We start from the raw sequence: 18,924 nt of genomic DNA, 5'->3' as shown, positions 1-18,924 counted from the left end.
GAAGAGGAAGGGCCACTCATGTTATAAACGGGCATACTTTGGACCACCATATTCCTTTAGGGGGGTGGGGCACATTTTTCCAAAACTGGACTAATGTCCTTCTTTTTGCGTACAGAAGGTGTGATAATTGTTTGCCTGGAAGAGGTTGTAAAGGTTATTTGCTGCCCCACAAGAATGGCCTTTCTTGGGGCCTGGAGCAATGTAATACCTGTGATGTCTTTTATAAGAATAATTAGAGCTGCCCGATAGGGTCTAAATTTTGGGTATGACCACCTTATATGAATCATTGTGCCTTTTGTTTGGCACTGTCTCCAACACAGGTCAGAGCCACCAAAAAAAGCACCTAGTCTTGCTGGGGTCAAACACCAGTGTGTCTTAGTTTGTTGGCGCAGTCTTTTTACTTTGTGCATATGAATGTTTTTTTCCGTTTTTCTCTCATATAATGTACCAGTCTTCCTGGTAAATGGTTTCTCCGGTTCATCTGCAGTGTATCATATATTTGTATCTAGCGGTGGTGAGATCTGACCCCAATGCTAAATACAAGTGTGTTATACCTTTGTATGTAGGAACATTGTTTGTATCGGTTACAATGCTCTGCCTTTCTCCGAGCTTGACCACTCTAGTGCTTGTAGTAAATCGAATCTATCAACGCTGCATAGATAGATTCACCATCCTTGGGTTTAGGGGTCCCCTATCTATTGAAATGATGAATTGACATTGGGGTTTACATGTGTGACACATTTGCCACACTATATCTAATTTCCAAACCTACTACCACTCTCTGGGACTAAACCTTGACTGCCCGGCCTAGAGCTTACGTGCACAAGTGGTAGTGCTCTTCGAAGTGTTCTCAAGTTCTAAGTGCTTGGTCTATAAATACATCTTTCAGTCGTTCTGGGCCTTGACCATCCTGATTGGTAAAGTATGGGTCTTCTTGGCCCCAGATAAAAGCTGGGTTATAATTCAGTCTTGTCATGCATAATGGGTACAATGTTGTCTTTTTGCTTCTAGTTCTACTTCTCCCCAAACATAAGTAGCAACCCCGTAGCAGGAAATATATCCCCTGTTTTTCATCTCTGGCAATGTGGGAGCCATAATTGAAGTTGAATTAAAGAGCCACGGTTTCAGCCACTATTCATTCATCTATTTCCGTGCAGTTCGAATTTGCTCTGCGGCTATGAATCGTTTGATGTCTGGGAGTCCTTAGCATCCCTTGGAGTGTTTTTTGTATAGGGTCAATTTCGAGTTTGGCAGGCGGGTTATGCGTTACACGTGTGATGGATGTCACACCCCTCTTATTTTAGGTGCCAAAAGATATCATTGAATTTGTAATAAGGTGGACCGGATATGCATGATGTTTCTGAGTGAGTAACACATCCGCTAATTCTGAATCAGGCCCATAGAACAGTTTTTTGGTATCTCTTTGATTGGTTTGAAAAATGAAATGGAAGAAGAATTTGAATTGTATATAGCAGTCTAGGGAGAACGTACATTTTAATGCTGTTGATTCTGGTAAAGCAAGATAGTTGGTCTTTTACTATAGATCCTTGAAATTGATTTAAACCAGGGAAGAGACATTTAGGAGTTTTGGGTGTTACTTTCTTTTGGTATGTCTAGCCCCTACTAAGGAAAAGGCCTTCAGTAAATTCTGGGCCCCGTTTTAGAAGATTTGGTTAGGACACCTAATTTGGGTCCACCACACCCATTCCCTGGGTCATGGAGTAATTTATTTGAAACCTTACGCATTGGAGAATTTCTCTAGTTCTTGTATTAGTGCTGGGATGGAAGGGTCAGCTGTAAGCAAAGAATTCAATCCGTGATAAGGGCAATGTTGTACCTCCCGCTTTTGGGTGTCAGCCCTTTTATTGCTGGAAATACAAGGAGCGTACAGTTCCTAAGGGTAGGGGAAGAAAGGTCCTTTCTAAAAAGTGCCCTCCCACACCCTGAAGGATGCATTGCTACATCATTGGGCCTTGCTCCTCTTCGGGCCGACGCTGCAATGCCCAACGGGGCACCCGCGAAGGGGCTCTTTAGCGGAGATCTTTTTGGATGAAGCCGTAGGGTGTGTGGGCTTGGTAGTGCGGAGAGTGAGTGGGTTGAAATGGGTCTAGGGCTGTCTTAAGTAAATGTATTTATTCCCAGGGGAAACTAGCCTAGTTAAAAGTAATCTGCCCCAACTGTATATAATGTACCTATAGGGCTATTGTGGTGCATGGGGTTGACATGTTTCATGCCAGGTTAGACCCTATCGGGTCTGGTGGCACTTCATCAGGATCAAAGGAAGGAAAATTGGGTATTTTAGCACTAGCGCAAGTCTGGTTCAGTGATTTCTAAACTGATAACTAGAAGCAGTTGAATGCCCCGGGTTGCGTGATCCCGAGGAGACAGACCCAGTTCGCTGCTCTCAGATCATGGCGTTACGGATGTTTTTGTGCTTTGTTGTAGGGGAATAGAGATCAGTATTTGTATGGTATTATGTAGTAATCTCAGACCTTTAATTTATGCTTAGCTAGTCCTAAATCTCATTGGAACAGCTTTGGTCTCAAGCCAGCTGTTGTCTTTTATTTGTTAGTTTGTGTGAGAGGGGAAAACTTGGACCAGGTGAGGGCCCAAGAGAGGTGAGTCTTTATGTCCGGGTTGAGTCACTTTATTAATTTTTGCAGATTTCTCACCTATCTGCCTGACCTGCTTCACTGTATACGGGCCACAGGAATTAGCAGAATGGGCTGGCCATATGTTCAGATGTCTTCTTTCATAGCTTCTACACTTCACCTAGTCTTCTCACTGCAAGGACATGCTGCTCTCAATTCCCTTGTTGGGTGTAGGATGGGACAGGTGTCGACTCTGCTGATCTGTACCAGGTCCCCCCTTCTGTGCAGTTTCTGGTGGCCAACTTTTAGAGCCCTGCAGATGGTGTACGGGTCGTAAGTTAGGACGCAGGCAAGTTTGTGCGTCACAGGGCACCATCTTAGATTACTGATGCTGCACCCAAGACCGTCTTCTACGAGCAGATAACTGCTTTAAACATTTCTACCCTGTAGGCAGTTATGTTATAACTCTGACCTGCTAATTCACAGATTGCTGTTTGAAGGCCTCACTTACTTAGTATTGCAGAAAGCATTACCCTTTTTAATACAAATAAAGCACTGTCTATCCCAGATAGCTGTTTACACAGCAGCGGCGCGATTTCAGCATGCATGCATGCATGCATGCATGCTAAGCTCTAGCCGTTCCCAAAAGAGAAGATGCTTGGATCAGGCTCTGGGAGAATAGCATGTAAGGCTAGCTGTAACTTGAGATCCCATCAGCCAGCTGGAACAGATTCCTGGTTATACAGTTCTCCGCAGACGCTAGAGGAACATACTTTGAGAAGTCATGCAGTTCAGCCAAATAATCATACTTTGAGAAGTCATGCAGTTCAGCCAAATAATCATACTTTGAGAAGTCATGCAGTTCAGCCAACTACTTAATTTTTCATGCATTAGGCTTGATGGGCTTTCAGTAGCACAGCTAAAAACTGCCCATTTTTTTACAGGAATGTTCGATATCTCATCTCTTAAGTCATCAAACATTAAAGAGGAGGCAGAGCCTTCAGGCAATCGTCAAGACTCTGAGATAAAACAAATCATCTGTAATTTTCCAGGTGAGTAAATTGCACCATCCTGAAAATTATGTGCAAGTGACCGTCTGTAACCTTATGTTAGGATAGGATTTCAAATGTATTTGAGCGATTACAGTCCACACATACATCATGAGCTCCTTTGGCCTAGCCACTAGTTTATGATATTCTTCGTTGTATTAATCCTCTCAGCTCAATAGTCTTCTCTTTTTGAGTTGAGTATTCCTTGGAACTAGTTTGAGAAATGTGTCTGTCTTTCTTCATCATATCTCATGCCCTCTATTCCTCATGCCTTAATACTTACTGTGCTTCATGTTGCTTTATTTAATAATATGCTCAGAATTGGAGTCTACAATAAATGCATCTTAATGTTTCATATTTATTATCATATTTTTACAGAACCTGCAAGGCACGTTGTAGAGTTAAACATCCATGAACTACCTACGGTGGTTGTGGCAGTTTGCCTCAACTTTAATTTTTCTTGCACTCCCCTCCACTCCTGTATACTTGACAATCTGTGGCTGAACGGGAAATGGTTATTATCTTTTAACAAACAACAAGCAAAGTACAAAGCGTTGTTACCCAAGGCGAAAAACACAAAAGTGCATGCCACCATTAACCACAATATGCCCTCTTCTCATCCAGCGCATGACTGATGGTTTAAGTTTGTGTGTGTATGTGTGTCTCTCTCTCTCTCTCTCTCTCTCTCTCTCTCTCACTTTTAGATGTCTCAGCCTGCCTCTTGCAGTCTCTTGGGTCCGGTCTCTGAGTTCCCTTACATTTCTATATGGGCTCGGGAATATACATTCATCTTCTAAATCAATCAAAAAGACCTTGAGTTTATTGTTGGTTTCTCTTGTTTAGGAATTTGGATTGTTGCTGATAGTATGTGATGTCTTCCATAGCTGCCATCTAGTCACAACCCATCCGTAGATATTATGTTTATAATTATATGTATAAATAAACTGTATTTAAACTGTAGAAAAATTGTTGGTGTTTCTGAAAGACCCCCACAGAGTAGGCATTAATGGTTCGCATTCTGTAAAAGTATGTCCTTGGCTAGGGAAGCATCTCGATAGGTCTGTAAAAAACCCTTACCAATACATCCAAACTGCACCCTGCCTTGTTCTCTTTATGAGCCGGTGTCCTCTGTTTAAGAATGGCCTCATCCCCACTGAATAGATGGCTCAGCAGAGCATCTGCTTGCTTCTCAAACTAATTTATACACACCACAAGCTAACTGTAAATTCAATAGCCAAGCGGCTAGCGCCATGATATGGTTCCCCACAATCTCTTAGGAGACACCAGGGTAAGAAACTGTTTGAGGCATATGAGCTGCTGAATTCATACTTGTGCATAGATTGCCATCTGGTGTTGGGCTCGGATGGTTGCACCTTGTTATTGTCTTGGAAGAAGTCTTTTATAGTCACAAGATAGGAGACTCCTCCCTTGGACGATAGTGAGTATGGGCATCGACTCCATCCTTCGATTGTTTTTTTCTGCCAACGGGTTCGTATGTGACTTGCTCCGTTCCGGTTCGGCACCGTGTTCCAAACCTCTTTCGACGCGCAACTTATCACACTCAATGGTATTGTTTTGTTCACGTGACTTTCGACGCACACACTCCCAAATCCTTGATTCCAGTCGTCGCCTCGGGCTGCTGGGCCTATCGGGCCATTCAGGCCTACAGCTAATGGAAAGTACTCCATTTAAAAAATGGCCCCAGTGTGGAGCTACATTTCCACACAGTGACCATCACAAGATCTGCAACCTTTGTCTATCACCAGAGCACAAAGAAAAGGATTGCCAAGCCTGCGCCTCTTTTCTATCTAAGAAAACCATCCGTGATCGCCGGGCTTGATGACCCGTTATGGCGCAAAAGGCTGCACCGGTGCCAGAAGACATTTTCGATGAAGACCTGACATACCAGAGGCAGAGGATTTGGAAGAGTTTGAGATAGTCTCTGAAGCGGACGACGTCGACTCTGATGACCACATCACTCCAGGGCAACGAGTGAATACAAATATCCCTGCCCCTCCCGAAAAACGGAAGGCTCCGATCAAAACTACGCCTCAAGCCCCTAGTCGAGACGAAAAGAAAGTTTCAGAAGCCCTGCCTCCGAGCCTGGCACTGAAAACAAAAGAAAAGCCTTCCGGCAGCTCGGGACTAAGCAAGCTGCATATCAGCACCCAAAAAACACCTTCAGTACCGAAATCGGGGATAGATATCTCCATTAAGTCCAAAAAGGACTCGACCCCGAACCCTTCAGCACCGAAACACCATAAGACCTCGAAACCGGAAAAGCACCAAAAATCTTCGGATCCGAAGAAAAGTTCAGACTCTGCTCCAACTTTCAAGCCAAAGGAGCACAAAGTTCCTCCTACAGCTATAAAGACCAGATTAAAGCCACACTCTGAACCGAAAAAATCGGCACCAAAAGAAGACAAGCAGGAAGAACGGTTTCGGCCAGATGCTATTGATCCGAAACAAAAAACATTACATGTGGACCCTAAAGCAGGCCATATTGTCAGTCTTCCAGCAAAAAAGAGGAAATCTGATACCTCACCCACACCTGAGGTACCTATAAAGAATAGAGACTTTGCAACCTCATCCATAAGACCCTCTTCTCCTATCCTTCCTACTAAACCTTTATCTCCGATAAAGTCTCCTATACCCTCTCCTAGTTTTTCTCCATGCTCACCCTTACCACCACAGTATGAGGATGATTTACGTGATGGGATGGACACAATAAGAATTCCTTAATGACCCTGATGACAACACTACCTCACCACAGGACACATGGGACGATTACGATGATCCCACAGATCCTCCAGACCTTCCTGATCCAGACCCATACCCATCTAAGCCATCACTTCATATGATAGTATAGGTTTTAGTCAGCTCAATAATAGAGCTGCACAATATCATGGCGTGGAACTACATTCCGACCCCATGGAAGAAGACTTACTACTAGACGCTTTTGCCCAGTCACAAAAATAAATATACACATTGCCAATGCTCAAATGTTTTATTAAACATGCACCAGTCCTATTTAAAGACCATGTCAGGACCAGGATTCTCAATCCCCGGATTGATAAAAAATATAAGTCTGCCTCTAACGATCCAGTATACATCAAAGGACAACTCTCTTTAGATTCTTTAGTAGTGTCCAATGCAAGAAAACGTGCAAATTCCCAAACCTCTGGTGATGTACCACTCCCAGATAAGGAGTCAAAACTGCTGGATGCATCAGGTAAACGAGTTGCCTCCCAAGCAGCCAATCACTGAAGGATTGCTAACGCGCAAGCACTACTTGCCAGATATGACAGGGCTCACTATGACGAGCTTGAAGATCTTATCCAACAGTTACCTGACCAGTACAAGGCCAAAGACAACGATCTGGTCCAGGAGGACAAGTTAATTACAAAGGCATCCATCAAATGTGCTCTAGATGCAGCCGATACTGCATCTAGATCTATTAACACCAGTGTCTTACTCCGCAGACATGCATGGTTAAGCATTTCCGGGTTTAAACAGGAAGTGCAAACAACTATTTTAAATCAACCGTTCGATCAAGAACACTTGTTTGGTCCGGCGGTGGACACCACTCTAGAAAAAATGAAAACAGACACTGCAAAATCTGTGGGAGTATTACAGTTTCTACCTACACGAGGTTCCTTTCGGCGCTCCTATAGGGGCGGAGCCAAAAACATTGGCACAGCCACTACTTCCTCCTCCTACAAAAGTCCTACACAAACATTCCCCAACAGGGGATATTTTAGGGGAGTACAGAGGAAATAATAAGAAAGGGAGAGGTCGCGGCAACAACTACCGAACCGCCCCTTCTACCAAGCAATGACTTCCCTCCGCTCCCTCCAGACCATTCCACTCCGGTTGAAGGTAGATTATGACACTTCCTACCTGCCTGGAACTCCATCACTACAGACAAGTGGGTAAGACAAATTATCCAGTATGGTTACTGCCTGGAGATTACTGCATCTCCCCCCCCCAATCCCCAACTTACCACCCAGACAGCGTCCAATATCCCCAGAACATCTGACACTCCTCAAACGGGAGGTTCTCTCACTGCTTCTAAAGCATGCAATTGAGCCAGTCCCTGTAGAGCATCAAAGACAGGGGTCTACTCCCTGTATTTCCTAATCCCCAAAAAAGGATGGGACCCTCAGACTAATACTGGACCTCAGACCTCTCCATCTCTACATAGTCGGATCATTTTCACATGATCACTCTTCAACAAGTCCTTCCAATGCTTCAACAAGGCGACTTCCTTGTAGGGTGACCAACTGGCATAGTTGCAAATTCAGGACAGCGAGTTTAAAAATTCAGGACAAAGGGTCAAAATTCAGGACAAAAATTCAGGACAGAAGGTCAAAATTCAGGACAGAAATTTCAGACAAAAGATACGTTTTCAGACACATCAGAGGAGGTCGCACAATAGTGTAAAAGTAAGTAAATAGACAACCAACATAAGTACAGGTCAAAATAAGTTTATATTAAGTTGAGACAATCGTGCACCTCACCATTTTGATATGTGCACAGCAATGAGCAACTGTGCATGTCTTTTTGTTGTATTTCATATGATCTTTGGTTTACAGTCTGGGGTTCCTTTAAAGTGTTGTTCCACCTGCACTGCAGGGGATGCAGAGGCCTTCAACCTTCATTACACCCCTTCACCAAAGACCTCCCTCTGCACAGATTCAGTCACTAAATACCTCCCATGGTGCCCCTCATCTCTATATAGACCTGGGCTTATGTGTGTGTCATTTATTTTACAGTGTAGCTCAGCCCAATCTAGGGGCATATTTACAAGGACGGCGTTAAAATTATCGACACTTTTGCGGCAGTAAACTGCAGCTAAAGCGGCGATAATAGGCTTGAATAGTAGGCCCTTGAGAATTCCAGAGAATTCCAATAGAAGCCCATGTTTTGGTGTAAACCTGGGCTTCTATTGGAATTCTCATGGGCCTATTATCAAGCCCATTATCGCCGCTTTAGCGGCAGTTTCCTGCCGCTAAAGCGGCGATAATTTTAAAGCCATCCTTGTAAATATGCCCCATAGAGTGTTGTGCGCTTTAGCTCACACAATTATTGTTCAGAGACAATGACTCGTATACGTATGCAAAACAATATATAGGAAATTATTACTTAAGACAAGGAGGGCTACAAAGTGTATGAGCCATATGGCATCCATGCTGGGAAGTACTATATGCAGGTCCACTGAAATTATGTGGCAGGGAGGGCCAAATTATTCTGCAGGGTTGACTAATTTATTTGGCAAGAAAGTGGAATTTATGCAGCATAATGCTGCACATTTTGTCTTACTATTGCCATATTATTTTCTCATTTTTGCACATTTTAACACTTTCTAGTCATAGATTGCACCTCATTAGTACTCATATAACCCCCAAATTTAGTAATATGCCAAGGAAGGTGACCAGTCAACCTTTACATAGGGCCTTTGCAACACATCACTGCCTTTTTAGTTATTTTTTAACCATTTGAGGAAGAAACTTTTTAAATTAGAATCTTCAGCTATATTCAGCTAATGATGGATTATGTGGTACATGTGGCAAATCCATAATCATGCGGAAACTGTTGAAGCCGCACAATCACATAATTCCAGTGACCCCGAAATACAAACTGTGGGTATAACTCATAACATAGTGGTTGGGGTTGTCTTTACAATTATTATACAAATAAATACTTTGCTCTGTATGTTACACTTTGTGCTTTACAAGAGGTGCATTATGCCTCTATGCCTCTATGCCTCTATGCCTCTATGCCTCTATGCCTCTATGCTTCTTTATGATGAGTCAAACCGGGATTAGTGAAACCTCAGATCTCTCCAAGAGATACATTAATCACCAGAGTTAAATAGACATTTTAGTTATAGTCCAAAAAGTGTAGGCGCGCAAAGCACTCAGAAGGCTTTGCCTTTCATCCTGACGGATATTTCAAACTGTAGCTAGGTCCTCCAGCACGGCTCCTCCACAAAAACAGCATGCTGTGCCCTAGACCTATGCAGAGGATGGCACGCCACATGCTGTGACTACGCAAGGGCCCATTGGAAGGGAGAGGCCAAAAAACTAAAATACCCCCCGCTTTATATGGCACTAAATAAAGTAGCAAAGTGAGCTATCCCGGTCTCTCCTTTTGAAGTCTGTAAAAATTGTTGCCCTGATGAAAATTTGCAGAAATAATGCAAAAGTATGCTTTTTACAGCAGGAAAGAAATTTGGCCAAAACTGCATTTACCTATATTGATCTTTGTCTTTTATTCCTTCAGTCTTTTAATTTTCTTTCTTTCCTTATGTCCTTTCTATCTCCCTTTGTTCTCTACTTTCATCTTTACACCCTCCGTTTATTTTTCTTTCCATCTTTGTCTGTGCATCCTTTCACTTCGTATCACTCTCTATTTTTTTTAATTCATATTTCATTTTCTTTTCATATTTCCATAGTCCACATTAACATTCATTTTGTGTTCCTTTTTTTCCATTTGATCATCCTTTTGTCCTTCCCTCCATTGTTAAATCTAAATCTTTCACTACCTTTCCATCTTTCTTTTATTATTTGCTTTCTATTCTTCCTTCGCTTTCTCACTCCATCTGCCTTGTGCTTCTTTTTGATTTACTAAAAAACCAGATACCACACTTTATCATTATTTCTCTTTCTGTCTCTGCTTTTGGATACTTCGGCACCCTCTGCCCCCCCCCCTCCCCACCGCCCCTCCCCCACACACACAAAGCTGCATCACAGTGATCATTCCTGCTTTTTTTTATTTACTTGTTATTCCGCCCTGTGCTGATCTGCGAGTCACAGATCAAAGTTAGGAAGGGCCATGGAACACTGGTCTCCCCATCTCCCCATCCCCCCTTACCCCCCCCTTCTCCACACCTTTGGACAATTGTCATTCTTTAGGTGATAATCAGCCACTTCAGAATGACAATGGGCCTGATCAAAGACTGAGCGAGGTAGGGGAGGGGCTGCTGCAGCCTCAGAGAAGTGCGAGCTTCCCAGGGGAACAGCAGTGCTGGCAGCCATCCCCAAAATTACGGACAAATGGCGTCCGTGATAGAAATGGCCACGGACAACGGACAAAGTTCCTAAATAACGGGCAGTCCGTGAAATTTACGGACGGTTGGTCACCCTACTTCCTTGCCTAATTAGACCTCAAGGATGCCTACTTCCATACACCCTGCCCACAGGAACTATCTAAGATTTACAGTGGACGACCAACACTATCAGTTCAAGGTTCTCCCATTTGGAGTGCATATGGCCATGTCTGAACTGGGGTGGTGTGGAGTGCAAAAAAACGATGGATTTGGGCCCAGATCTCTGTACTGGGGTGAATGTATGACATTGTTCTGCATTCTGTCCATCAACTGTGGTTTTTGCATTTGTCACCCCGAGTGGGATGGGTATGCTCAGACGTGAGTCCCATGCTCTCCACACCACTGGATTCAAGCAAGCCGGGCTGAAGATGGCTGGAATGCCAGAAACCGGTCCTCGAAAGCTTGTTTCCGGTCCAGGGAAGGCATGGCTTGGCAGTTCGGGCTGGACTGTTCCCATGAGGCACATGGTCAGACTGATTTGCATATGGCCATTTCTGATAGATACATCTGCCGTGTGGATTCCTCACCTTGTGAATATCCCCCTTGCGTCAGCAACGTTCGGAAATTTTCTTCGTAGCACGCCGACGTGGGCGACGTCCCAGGAGCACGGCATCGCGCGCGACTCCGTCTGACGTCACCGACCCCATATCAGGCCCACGCCGGCGTGATGACGTCAGTTCCCTTTTTTCCGCGTCTCCGACGCTAACGGTTTTCGGGATCTTCAGCGATACCTAGTATCTTTTTGTTTAATAATTGTCACTGTTTCTTTCTTACGACTTGGTTCTTCTCCGGAGATGTCGTCGAGGAAAACAGGTTTTGAGCCATGTAGGTCTTGTGCCCGCATGATGTCCATCACTGACCCACATAAGGATTGTTTGTGGTGTCTTGGTTCGAGTCACGACGTCAAGAACTGCGATTCCTGTTTTAAAATGAATCCAAAGGCGCTTCGAGAGCGTGAAGCAAAATTGCTTTTGGCGAAAGTGAAACAGGACTCTGGACGACATTCGAGATCGACGTCACGAAGATCGAAGTCGAAGCAAAGGTCTCGGTCGAAGTCGGGATCGGCGTCGAGATCCAGAGCGGGTTCGAGGTCTGGAGAGGAGTCGAGGTCTAAAGCGAAGTCAAAGTCCAGAGAAAGATCTAGGTCTAGATCTAAGTCGGCTTCCGGACATGCTTCGAGCTCCTCGAGGAGAAAGCATAAGAGGAGGAAGCACAGTTCGAAGCATCATTCGGAGAAGGAATCCTCTGACTCGAAGAGAAGGTCTCACAAACATCGTAAAGACTTTGTCTCTCCTTCGCCTGCTTTGTCAGGAGAAGGTTCTCCGGAGCCGGACCCGGAGCCGTTTTCCTCGGAGCATGAAGAAGAAGAAGAGGTGACTCCTCAAGAACCGGCTTCAGCGGAGACTCCTGTGAACCCAGAAGGTCAGGGTGAGGATGTGTCGGGGCGGCCTCCATTGCAACATCCGGTAGGTCCGTACCCTTTCCTTTCCTGGTCCTGGACAGGATCCCTCGCATTTTCTCAATGCGATGTTTGGAGTTTATTCTAGGGCAATGTACCCCACTGGAGCGCCTGGTGGGCCCATGGGTCCATTATCGTACAATCTGGGTATTCCTCAGTCGTACGCCCCTGCTCCATTTATGCCTTTCTTGCCGGCGCCTCTTTCACCATGGCTCGGTACGGCTCCACCGAGGTCTTCGACTCCGCATGCGGCTTCGCCGACTCCGGATCGACCTCGCAGTCGAGATCGAGGTACCACACCTGTTCATGACTCTCGTCCTCCTGCTCCGGCTCCTCGATCGACGTCGGAACCGGCTCCGTCGGAGTCGTTACCGGATCAGTCGACTTCGATTCGTTTGGAGTGGTCGAGGCGAAGAGCTCAGCGTCTTCTCGAACAAAAGGATGATGCAAGTTCTGCTGTGGAAGAAGGCGAGCTTCCTGATCATGATGATGATTTCGATGAGCTTCGGGATGCTAGTGGTCTGGAACTCTCTCCCGAGTGGGGTCTGCCTTCGACTTCTGATGCACCATCAAGGGACGTGGCACCCTATCACGTGGTTATTAGGAAGGCTGCTGACCTTCTTAGCTTAAAGCTGCCCACAGTGGAGTACAAGCCCAACATCCTCACAGAAGTCTTGCATTCTCCTTCTTCGATTGTGGAGCCTACACTGCCATTTACTGATGCCTTGACGGATCCAATTAAGGAGATTTGGAAGAGGCCATTGTCTGCTCCTGCAGTTTCAAGGGTTATTGCAAGGCGCTATAGGGTGGCTCCTGATGACCCTGCATTTCTTTCTACGCATCCATCTCCGGAAAGTCTTGTGGTTCAGGCGGCTTGCTCTAATAGGGCTGCAGGCTCTTTCCCTCAAGTGCCAGCTGACAAAGAGTCTAAGAAGTTAGATCAGTCTGCGAAGAAGACTTTCTCTTCTGGGAGCATGGCTCTTAAGTCATCAAATGCTACTTGCCTTTTAGGTAGATATGTGCACGCGCTGATGGACTCAGTGAAGCAATTGTCATCAAAACTTCCTGAGGAGGATAAGAAAAACTTTAGTGAAGTGATCTCTGACACTCAGGCTGCGGCCCGCATGGTCATTCAAAGCGGCATGGACACTGTGGATTCTGTTGCTAGAATTATGGGCTCATCCATTGCGACCAGGAGAGCCGCATGGTTAAAGTCATCTGATTTCTCAGCGGATGTGCAGTCTACATTGCTGGACTTACCCTTTGAAGGAACTGGCCTTTTTGGTAAGAAGGCTGATGTGGCCTTGGAGAGGTTTAAGGACAGCCGTGCCACTGCAAGATCTTTGGGTCTGCAGATGAAAGGGTCGACGACTAGAAAATTCAAGGGATTTGGTAAATATTCTTTTCGTCCCTTCAAGCAGGGCCAACAACAACAACAACAGCAGCAGCAGCAGAACCCTCTATATAGGTCCTATAGAGGTAGACAGAGGGGTTGTGGACGTCAAGTCTCCTCTTCCTCCACTTCCTCCAATAATGCCCAACCCCCACCCGCATCAGCAAAGCAGCCCTAGATCCACCATTCTGGATCATGTAGGGCCAGTAGGGGGTCGGCTTACTCACTTTCTACGAGATTGGGAATCGGTTACATCAGATCTTTGGGTTCTCAATCTCGTAGAGAATGGGTATGCACTTCCTTTTCAGGAGTTCCCTCCCAATTGCCCTCCTTGCCAAGGTTATTGTTCGGAGGACCACCTGCTTCTCCTGCAGGAGGAAGTCCTGGCACTGTTTCGAAAGGGTGCAATAGAGGTAGTTCCAGAGCAGGAGAGGGGTCAAGGGTGCTACTCCCGGTATTTCTTGATTCCCAAGAAGGATGGCAGGCTTCGGCCGATCCTGGATCTCAGGATTTTGAACCTCTATCTCAAACAGGAGAAGTTCAAAATGCTCACCCTTGCTCAGGTTCTTCTAGCGCTGATGGAAGAAGACTGGATGGTGTCGATCGACTTGCAGGATGCGTATTTTCACATCCCAATCCTGAAGTCGCACAGGAAGTATCTCCGTTTTACGGTGGGATCGCAGCACTACCAGTTTGCGATCCTCCCGTTTGGTCTTACTACTGCGCCTCGAGTTTTCACCAAGGTGATGGCAGTGGTGGCTGCGCATCTCAGAAGGTCAGGGATTCCTGTATTCCCTTATCTAGACGACTGGCTGATCAAAGCGGAGTCGCCGGAGATGGTGCTCCATCATCTGCAGGAGACAACTCAGTTGTTACACAGGTTGGGTTTTTCGATAAACGTACCCAAATCTCACCTGGTGCCCTCCCAGCGCAACCTGTTCATAGGTGCGGTACTGGACACTTCTGTATGTCGTGCATTCCCTCCACCTCAAAGGATTCACGACATTCAGGAAATGATTCCTTTATTCTACAATGGAGCGGTTGTTCCAGTCCTGAAGGTCCTTCGCCTGCTCGGTCTGATGGCTTCTTGCATTCTGTTGGTCAGTCATGCACGCTGGCACATGAGGGCGCTCCAGTGGTGCCTCCGCAGGCAGTGGTATCAGCACAACGGAGATCTCAGGGAGTCAGTGAAGATCTCCAGGGAAGCTGCAGCGGATCTGTCTTGGTGGGGCGTGGAAGGCAATCTGTCGCAAGGAAAGTCTTTTCAACTGCCTCCATCAGTGGCCACAGTGATAACGGATGCATCCACTCTCGGGTGGGGTGCTCATCTGGGAGACCTGGAGGTCAAAGGTCTCCGGAAGAAAGGTTGTTTCACATCAACCTTCTGGAATTGAGGGCGATACGTTTGGCGCTCAAGGCCTTCCTCCCTTCCCTTCGCGGTCGTTCGGTTCAGGTCCTAACGGACAACACGACTGCGATGTGGTACATCAACAAGCAGGGAGGAGTAGGGTTGCAGTGTCTCTGCAGAGAGGCTCTGCGTCTCTGGTCCTGGGTTCAGGACCATCAGATTTGTCTGGTGGCAAATCATCTGGCCGGAGTTCTGAACGTGCGTGCAGACAGTCTCAGTCGGCAGTTCTCTGCCGACCACGAGTGGAGGCTTCACCCGGAGGTGGTTTGTCACGTCTTTCGGACGTGGGGGACTCCTCGGGTGGATCTATTTGCCACTCGCGAGAATGCTCACTGCCCTTCATTCTGCAGTCTCCAGTATCCGATGCAAGGAGCATTGGGGGACGCGTTTCAGTTGAGTTGGGGAGATCGACTCCTTTACGCGTTTCCTCCCATACCTTTGATTCCTCGGGTTCTGAGGAAGATTCGTCAAGACCGGGCCCAAGTCATATTGGTTGCTCCGGATTGGCCAAGAAGGGTGTGGTATTCGGACCTACTCCGCCTATCCTCTCACCCGCCGCTCCGTCCCCCTCACAGGGCAGACCTCCTCTCTCAGATGGAGGGGCAGGTTCTACACCCCCACCTCCAGACATTACACCTTCATGCCTGGAGATTGAACGGGGCAACTTGAGTTCTTTTTCTCTCCCTCACGAGGTGGTGGATGTCATTCTCTCTGCCAGGCGTGACACCACTAAGTCCATTTTCTCCTATAGGTGGACAAAATTTGTTTCTTGGTGCAGGGAGAGGGATATTGACCCTTTGAAGGCTCATTTGTCTAATATTTTACAATTTGCCCTTTATCTGGCACAGCAAGGTTTGGCTGTGGCCACGGTCAAGGGTTATCTTTCGGCCTTATCGGCGTTTCTATGTTTGCCGGATCAGCCTTCTCTCTTTAAATCTCCGGTGGTTTTGAGATTCTTGAGGGGTCTCACGAATATGTTTCCTCCTACTCCTTTTATTGTTCCTCATTGGGATTTGAATCTTGTGCTGACCTTTTTAATGGGTTCTCCCTTCGAACCCTTGCACAAGTGTCCATTGAGGCTTCTCTCTTTTAAAACTATCTTCCTCGTTGCAATCACCTCGGCAAGGAGGGTAAGTGAGCTTCAAGCTCTAAGTTCCAAACCCCCATTCCTGACCATTCATGCTGAAAGGATGGTTCTTAGGACCAGGGCTGCTTTTCTGCCTAAGGTGGTGACTCCTTTCCATCTTGGGCAGTCCATTACCCTTCCTACCTTCTATCCTCCCCCTCACCCATCTAAGGAGGAAGAGAGGCTGCATCGCCTGGACCCTAAGAGGGCGGTGTCTTTCTATCTGGACAGGACTAAGGACTTCCGGATGGACGACCAGCTGTTTGTTGGTTTTGCTGGCTGCAAGAAGGGCAGAGCCGTGCACAAGCGCACTCTTTCCAGGTGGATAATCCTGTGCATCAAGATCTGCTACTCCCTTGCGGGTAAGGACCCTCCTGAGGGTATTAGAGCTCATTCAACTAGAGCAAAGTCTGCAACATCTGCTTTGTCTAGGGGTGTACCTGTTGAGGATATTTGCAGGGCCGCGACTTGGGCCTCCCTCCACACTTTCGCGAAGCATTACTGCTTGGATACCGAGGTGAGGAGGGATGGCCACTTCGCGCGCTCTGTCCTCCAAGACTTCCTGGTGTAGCAGAGTGGACACCCTCCTCCGGGAGTGGGGACTGCTGTGGGAATCTATTCACAAGGTGAGGAATCCACACGGCAGATGTATCTATCAGAAGAACAAGTTACTTACCTTCGGTAACGCTTTTTCTGGTAGATACTATATCTGCCTGTGGATTCCTCACTGACCCACCCGCCTCCCCGTTGTCCACTCTGCTATACCTGGTCTTTCTGTATATATGGTTATAATACTATTGTATTGATTTAGTTCTATATGTACTGTGTACATTGTATATTTGCATGTTTGCTATCATTGGTCCGTCCGTGTGCCTCGAAGGCACGGAAAAAAGGGCGGAACTGACGTCATCACGCCGGCGTGGGCCTGATATGGGGTCGGTGACGTCAGACGGAGTCGATCGCAATGCTGTGCTCCTGTGACGTCGCCCACGTCGGCGTGCTACGAAGAAAATTTCCGAACGTTGCTGACGCAAGGGGGATATTCACAAGGTGAGGAATCCACAGGCAGATATAGTATCTACCAGAAAAAGCGTTACCGAAGGTAAGTAACTTGTTCGTCTGAACTGGGGTGGTGTGGAGTGCAAAAAACGATGGATTTGGGCCCAGATCTCTGTACTGGGGTGATTGTATGACATTGTTCTGCATTCTGTCCATCAACTGTGGTTTTTGCATCTCCCATTTGGAGTCACCACTGCACCCAGGGTATTCACAAAGTGTCTTGCAGTTGTAGCAGCACACCTCCGAAGGCAGCACATCCATGTGTTTCCAAACCTGGACGACGGGCTAATAAAAGCCAAGAGGGTTCACCACACTCGCCAAACAATTCAGCTACTATACAACTTGAGGTTCACAGTAAACTACACCAAGTCGCACCATCAGCCCTCCTACCTTCATCAGTATCTAGGAGCCACAAGAGACACTACCAAAGCTCTAGCATACCCCAATCCAGCCAGGATAGTCAGTATGCAAACCCTCATCACCAAAATTCAACCTCAACCTTCCCTTCCAGCTCGAGTGTTTGGGCAAAACTTCAGACGCGCCTTTTACAGGAAGGCCTAGCACGTCAGTGGAATCAGGCTCACAGTCCACGTACAAATTTGGTGTTGGTGGACAGCCGCACACATCGCTCTCTGCAGTGGTGGAACACACAAAACCTTTCCAAAGAGCGGTCGTTCCTAGAGCCAGTTCCACAGCAGACGCATCCCTCACCTGCTGGGGAGCCCATCTCCTAAACCACACAATTCAGGGCAGGTGGACCACTCAACAAAAAGTGTTCCACATCAATCACCTAGAGTTACTAGCAATCTTTCTAGTGTTAAAATCATTCCAAGCACATCTCCTCAAAGAGACTGTCCTGGTCCGCACAGAAAATGTGACAGCAATGTATTACATACCGAAACAAGGAGGAACACATTCTTTGCAGCTGTCTCATCTAGCGCAAAGCACATGTAGATGGGCCTTTCCATGGAACATATATCTTCAAGCAAAACATCTGCCAGGAGTCAGCAAACAAATTGCTGATCTTTTAAGTCGTCCGTCTCCGCAGATACACAAATGGGAACTCCATCCACAAGTTCTTCAACCCTTTTTCCAGACGTGGGGCCACCCAGACATAGATCTGTTTGCCACACACGCAAATGCCCAGCCTTCGCCGCCAGGTTCCCACACCCGTTGTCCAAGGGCAATGCGATATGGATGAACTGGTCAGGCTGATTTGCGTACACTTTTCCGCCACGCCCACTCATTCTGCTAGTAGTACGCTAGCTCAAAAAAACTCTCTCAAGATGATCCTAGTTGCTCCCACGTGGGCACGGCAACCATGGTTTACAACACTCCTCGAACTCTCAGTAGGTCCACACCAAAAACTACCTCTCTCTCCAAATCTACTAACGCAGAACTATGGATAGATAAGGCACCCAGATCCAGCATAGCTAAATCTAGCGATCTGGCTCCTGAAGTCCTAGAGTTCTGTTACCTTAACCTCCCCCCTGACTGTATGAACATTATTAAAGAGGCCAGACGTCCTACTACTAAAGCTTTCTATGCAGCCAAATGGAAGCGATTCATCATTTACTGCTCTAACAACAAAATTGACCTGCTAGATGCTTCCATTCAAAACATCATCTGCTATTTACTATATTTACAAAGATGTAATCTTGCATATTCATCTATAAGATTACATCTAGCTGCTCTTGCAGCTTACCTACAAAACAGACAATATGTGTC

The 18,924-nt window shown here is 46.5% G+C and overlaps 1 protein-coding gene across 4 annotated transcripts in view; it reads left to right on the top strand.

Annotated features, from left to right (window-relative positions):
- LOC147700304 (uncharacterized) overlaps window positions 1-18,924 on the top strand; it is a 123,082-nt gene that overhangs the window by 86,756 nt on the left and 17,402 nt on the right. For 2 of the 4 annotated variants that reach the window (XM_086935673.1, XM_086935670.1), the window contains exon 6: window positions 3,536-3,643. The exons of the other annotated variants lie outside the window; for them this stretch is intronic. In XM_086935673.1, the coding sequence (XP_086791799.1) occupies window positions 3,536-3,643 (108 nt within the window). The remainder of the gene's footprint in view (window positions 1-3,535; window positions 3,644-18,924) is intronic. 4 annotated transcript variants of the gene reach the window in all.

This window comes from Lissotriton vulgaris, chromosome 8 (genome assembly GCF_964263255.1).
Source record: "Lissotriton vulgaris chromosome 8, aLisVul1.2, whole genome shotgun sequence".
Lineage (NCBI taxonomy): Eukaryota > Metazoa > Chordata > Amphibia > Caudata > Salamandridae > Lissotriton > Lissotriton vulgaris.
The sequence above is the reverse complement of the archived record's forward strand: the minus strand, read 5'-3'. Positions and strand labels throughout refer to the sequence as shown.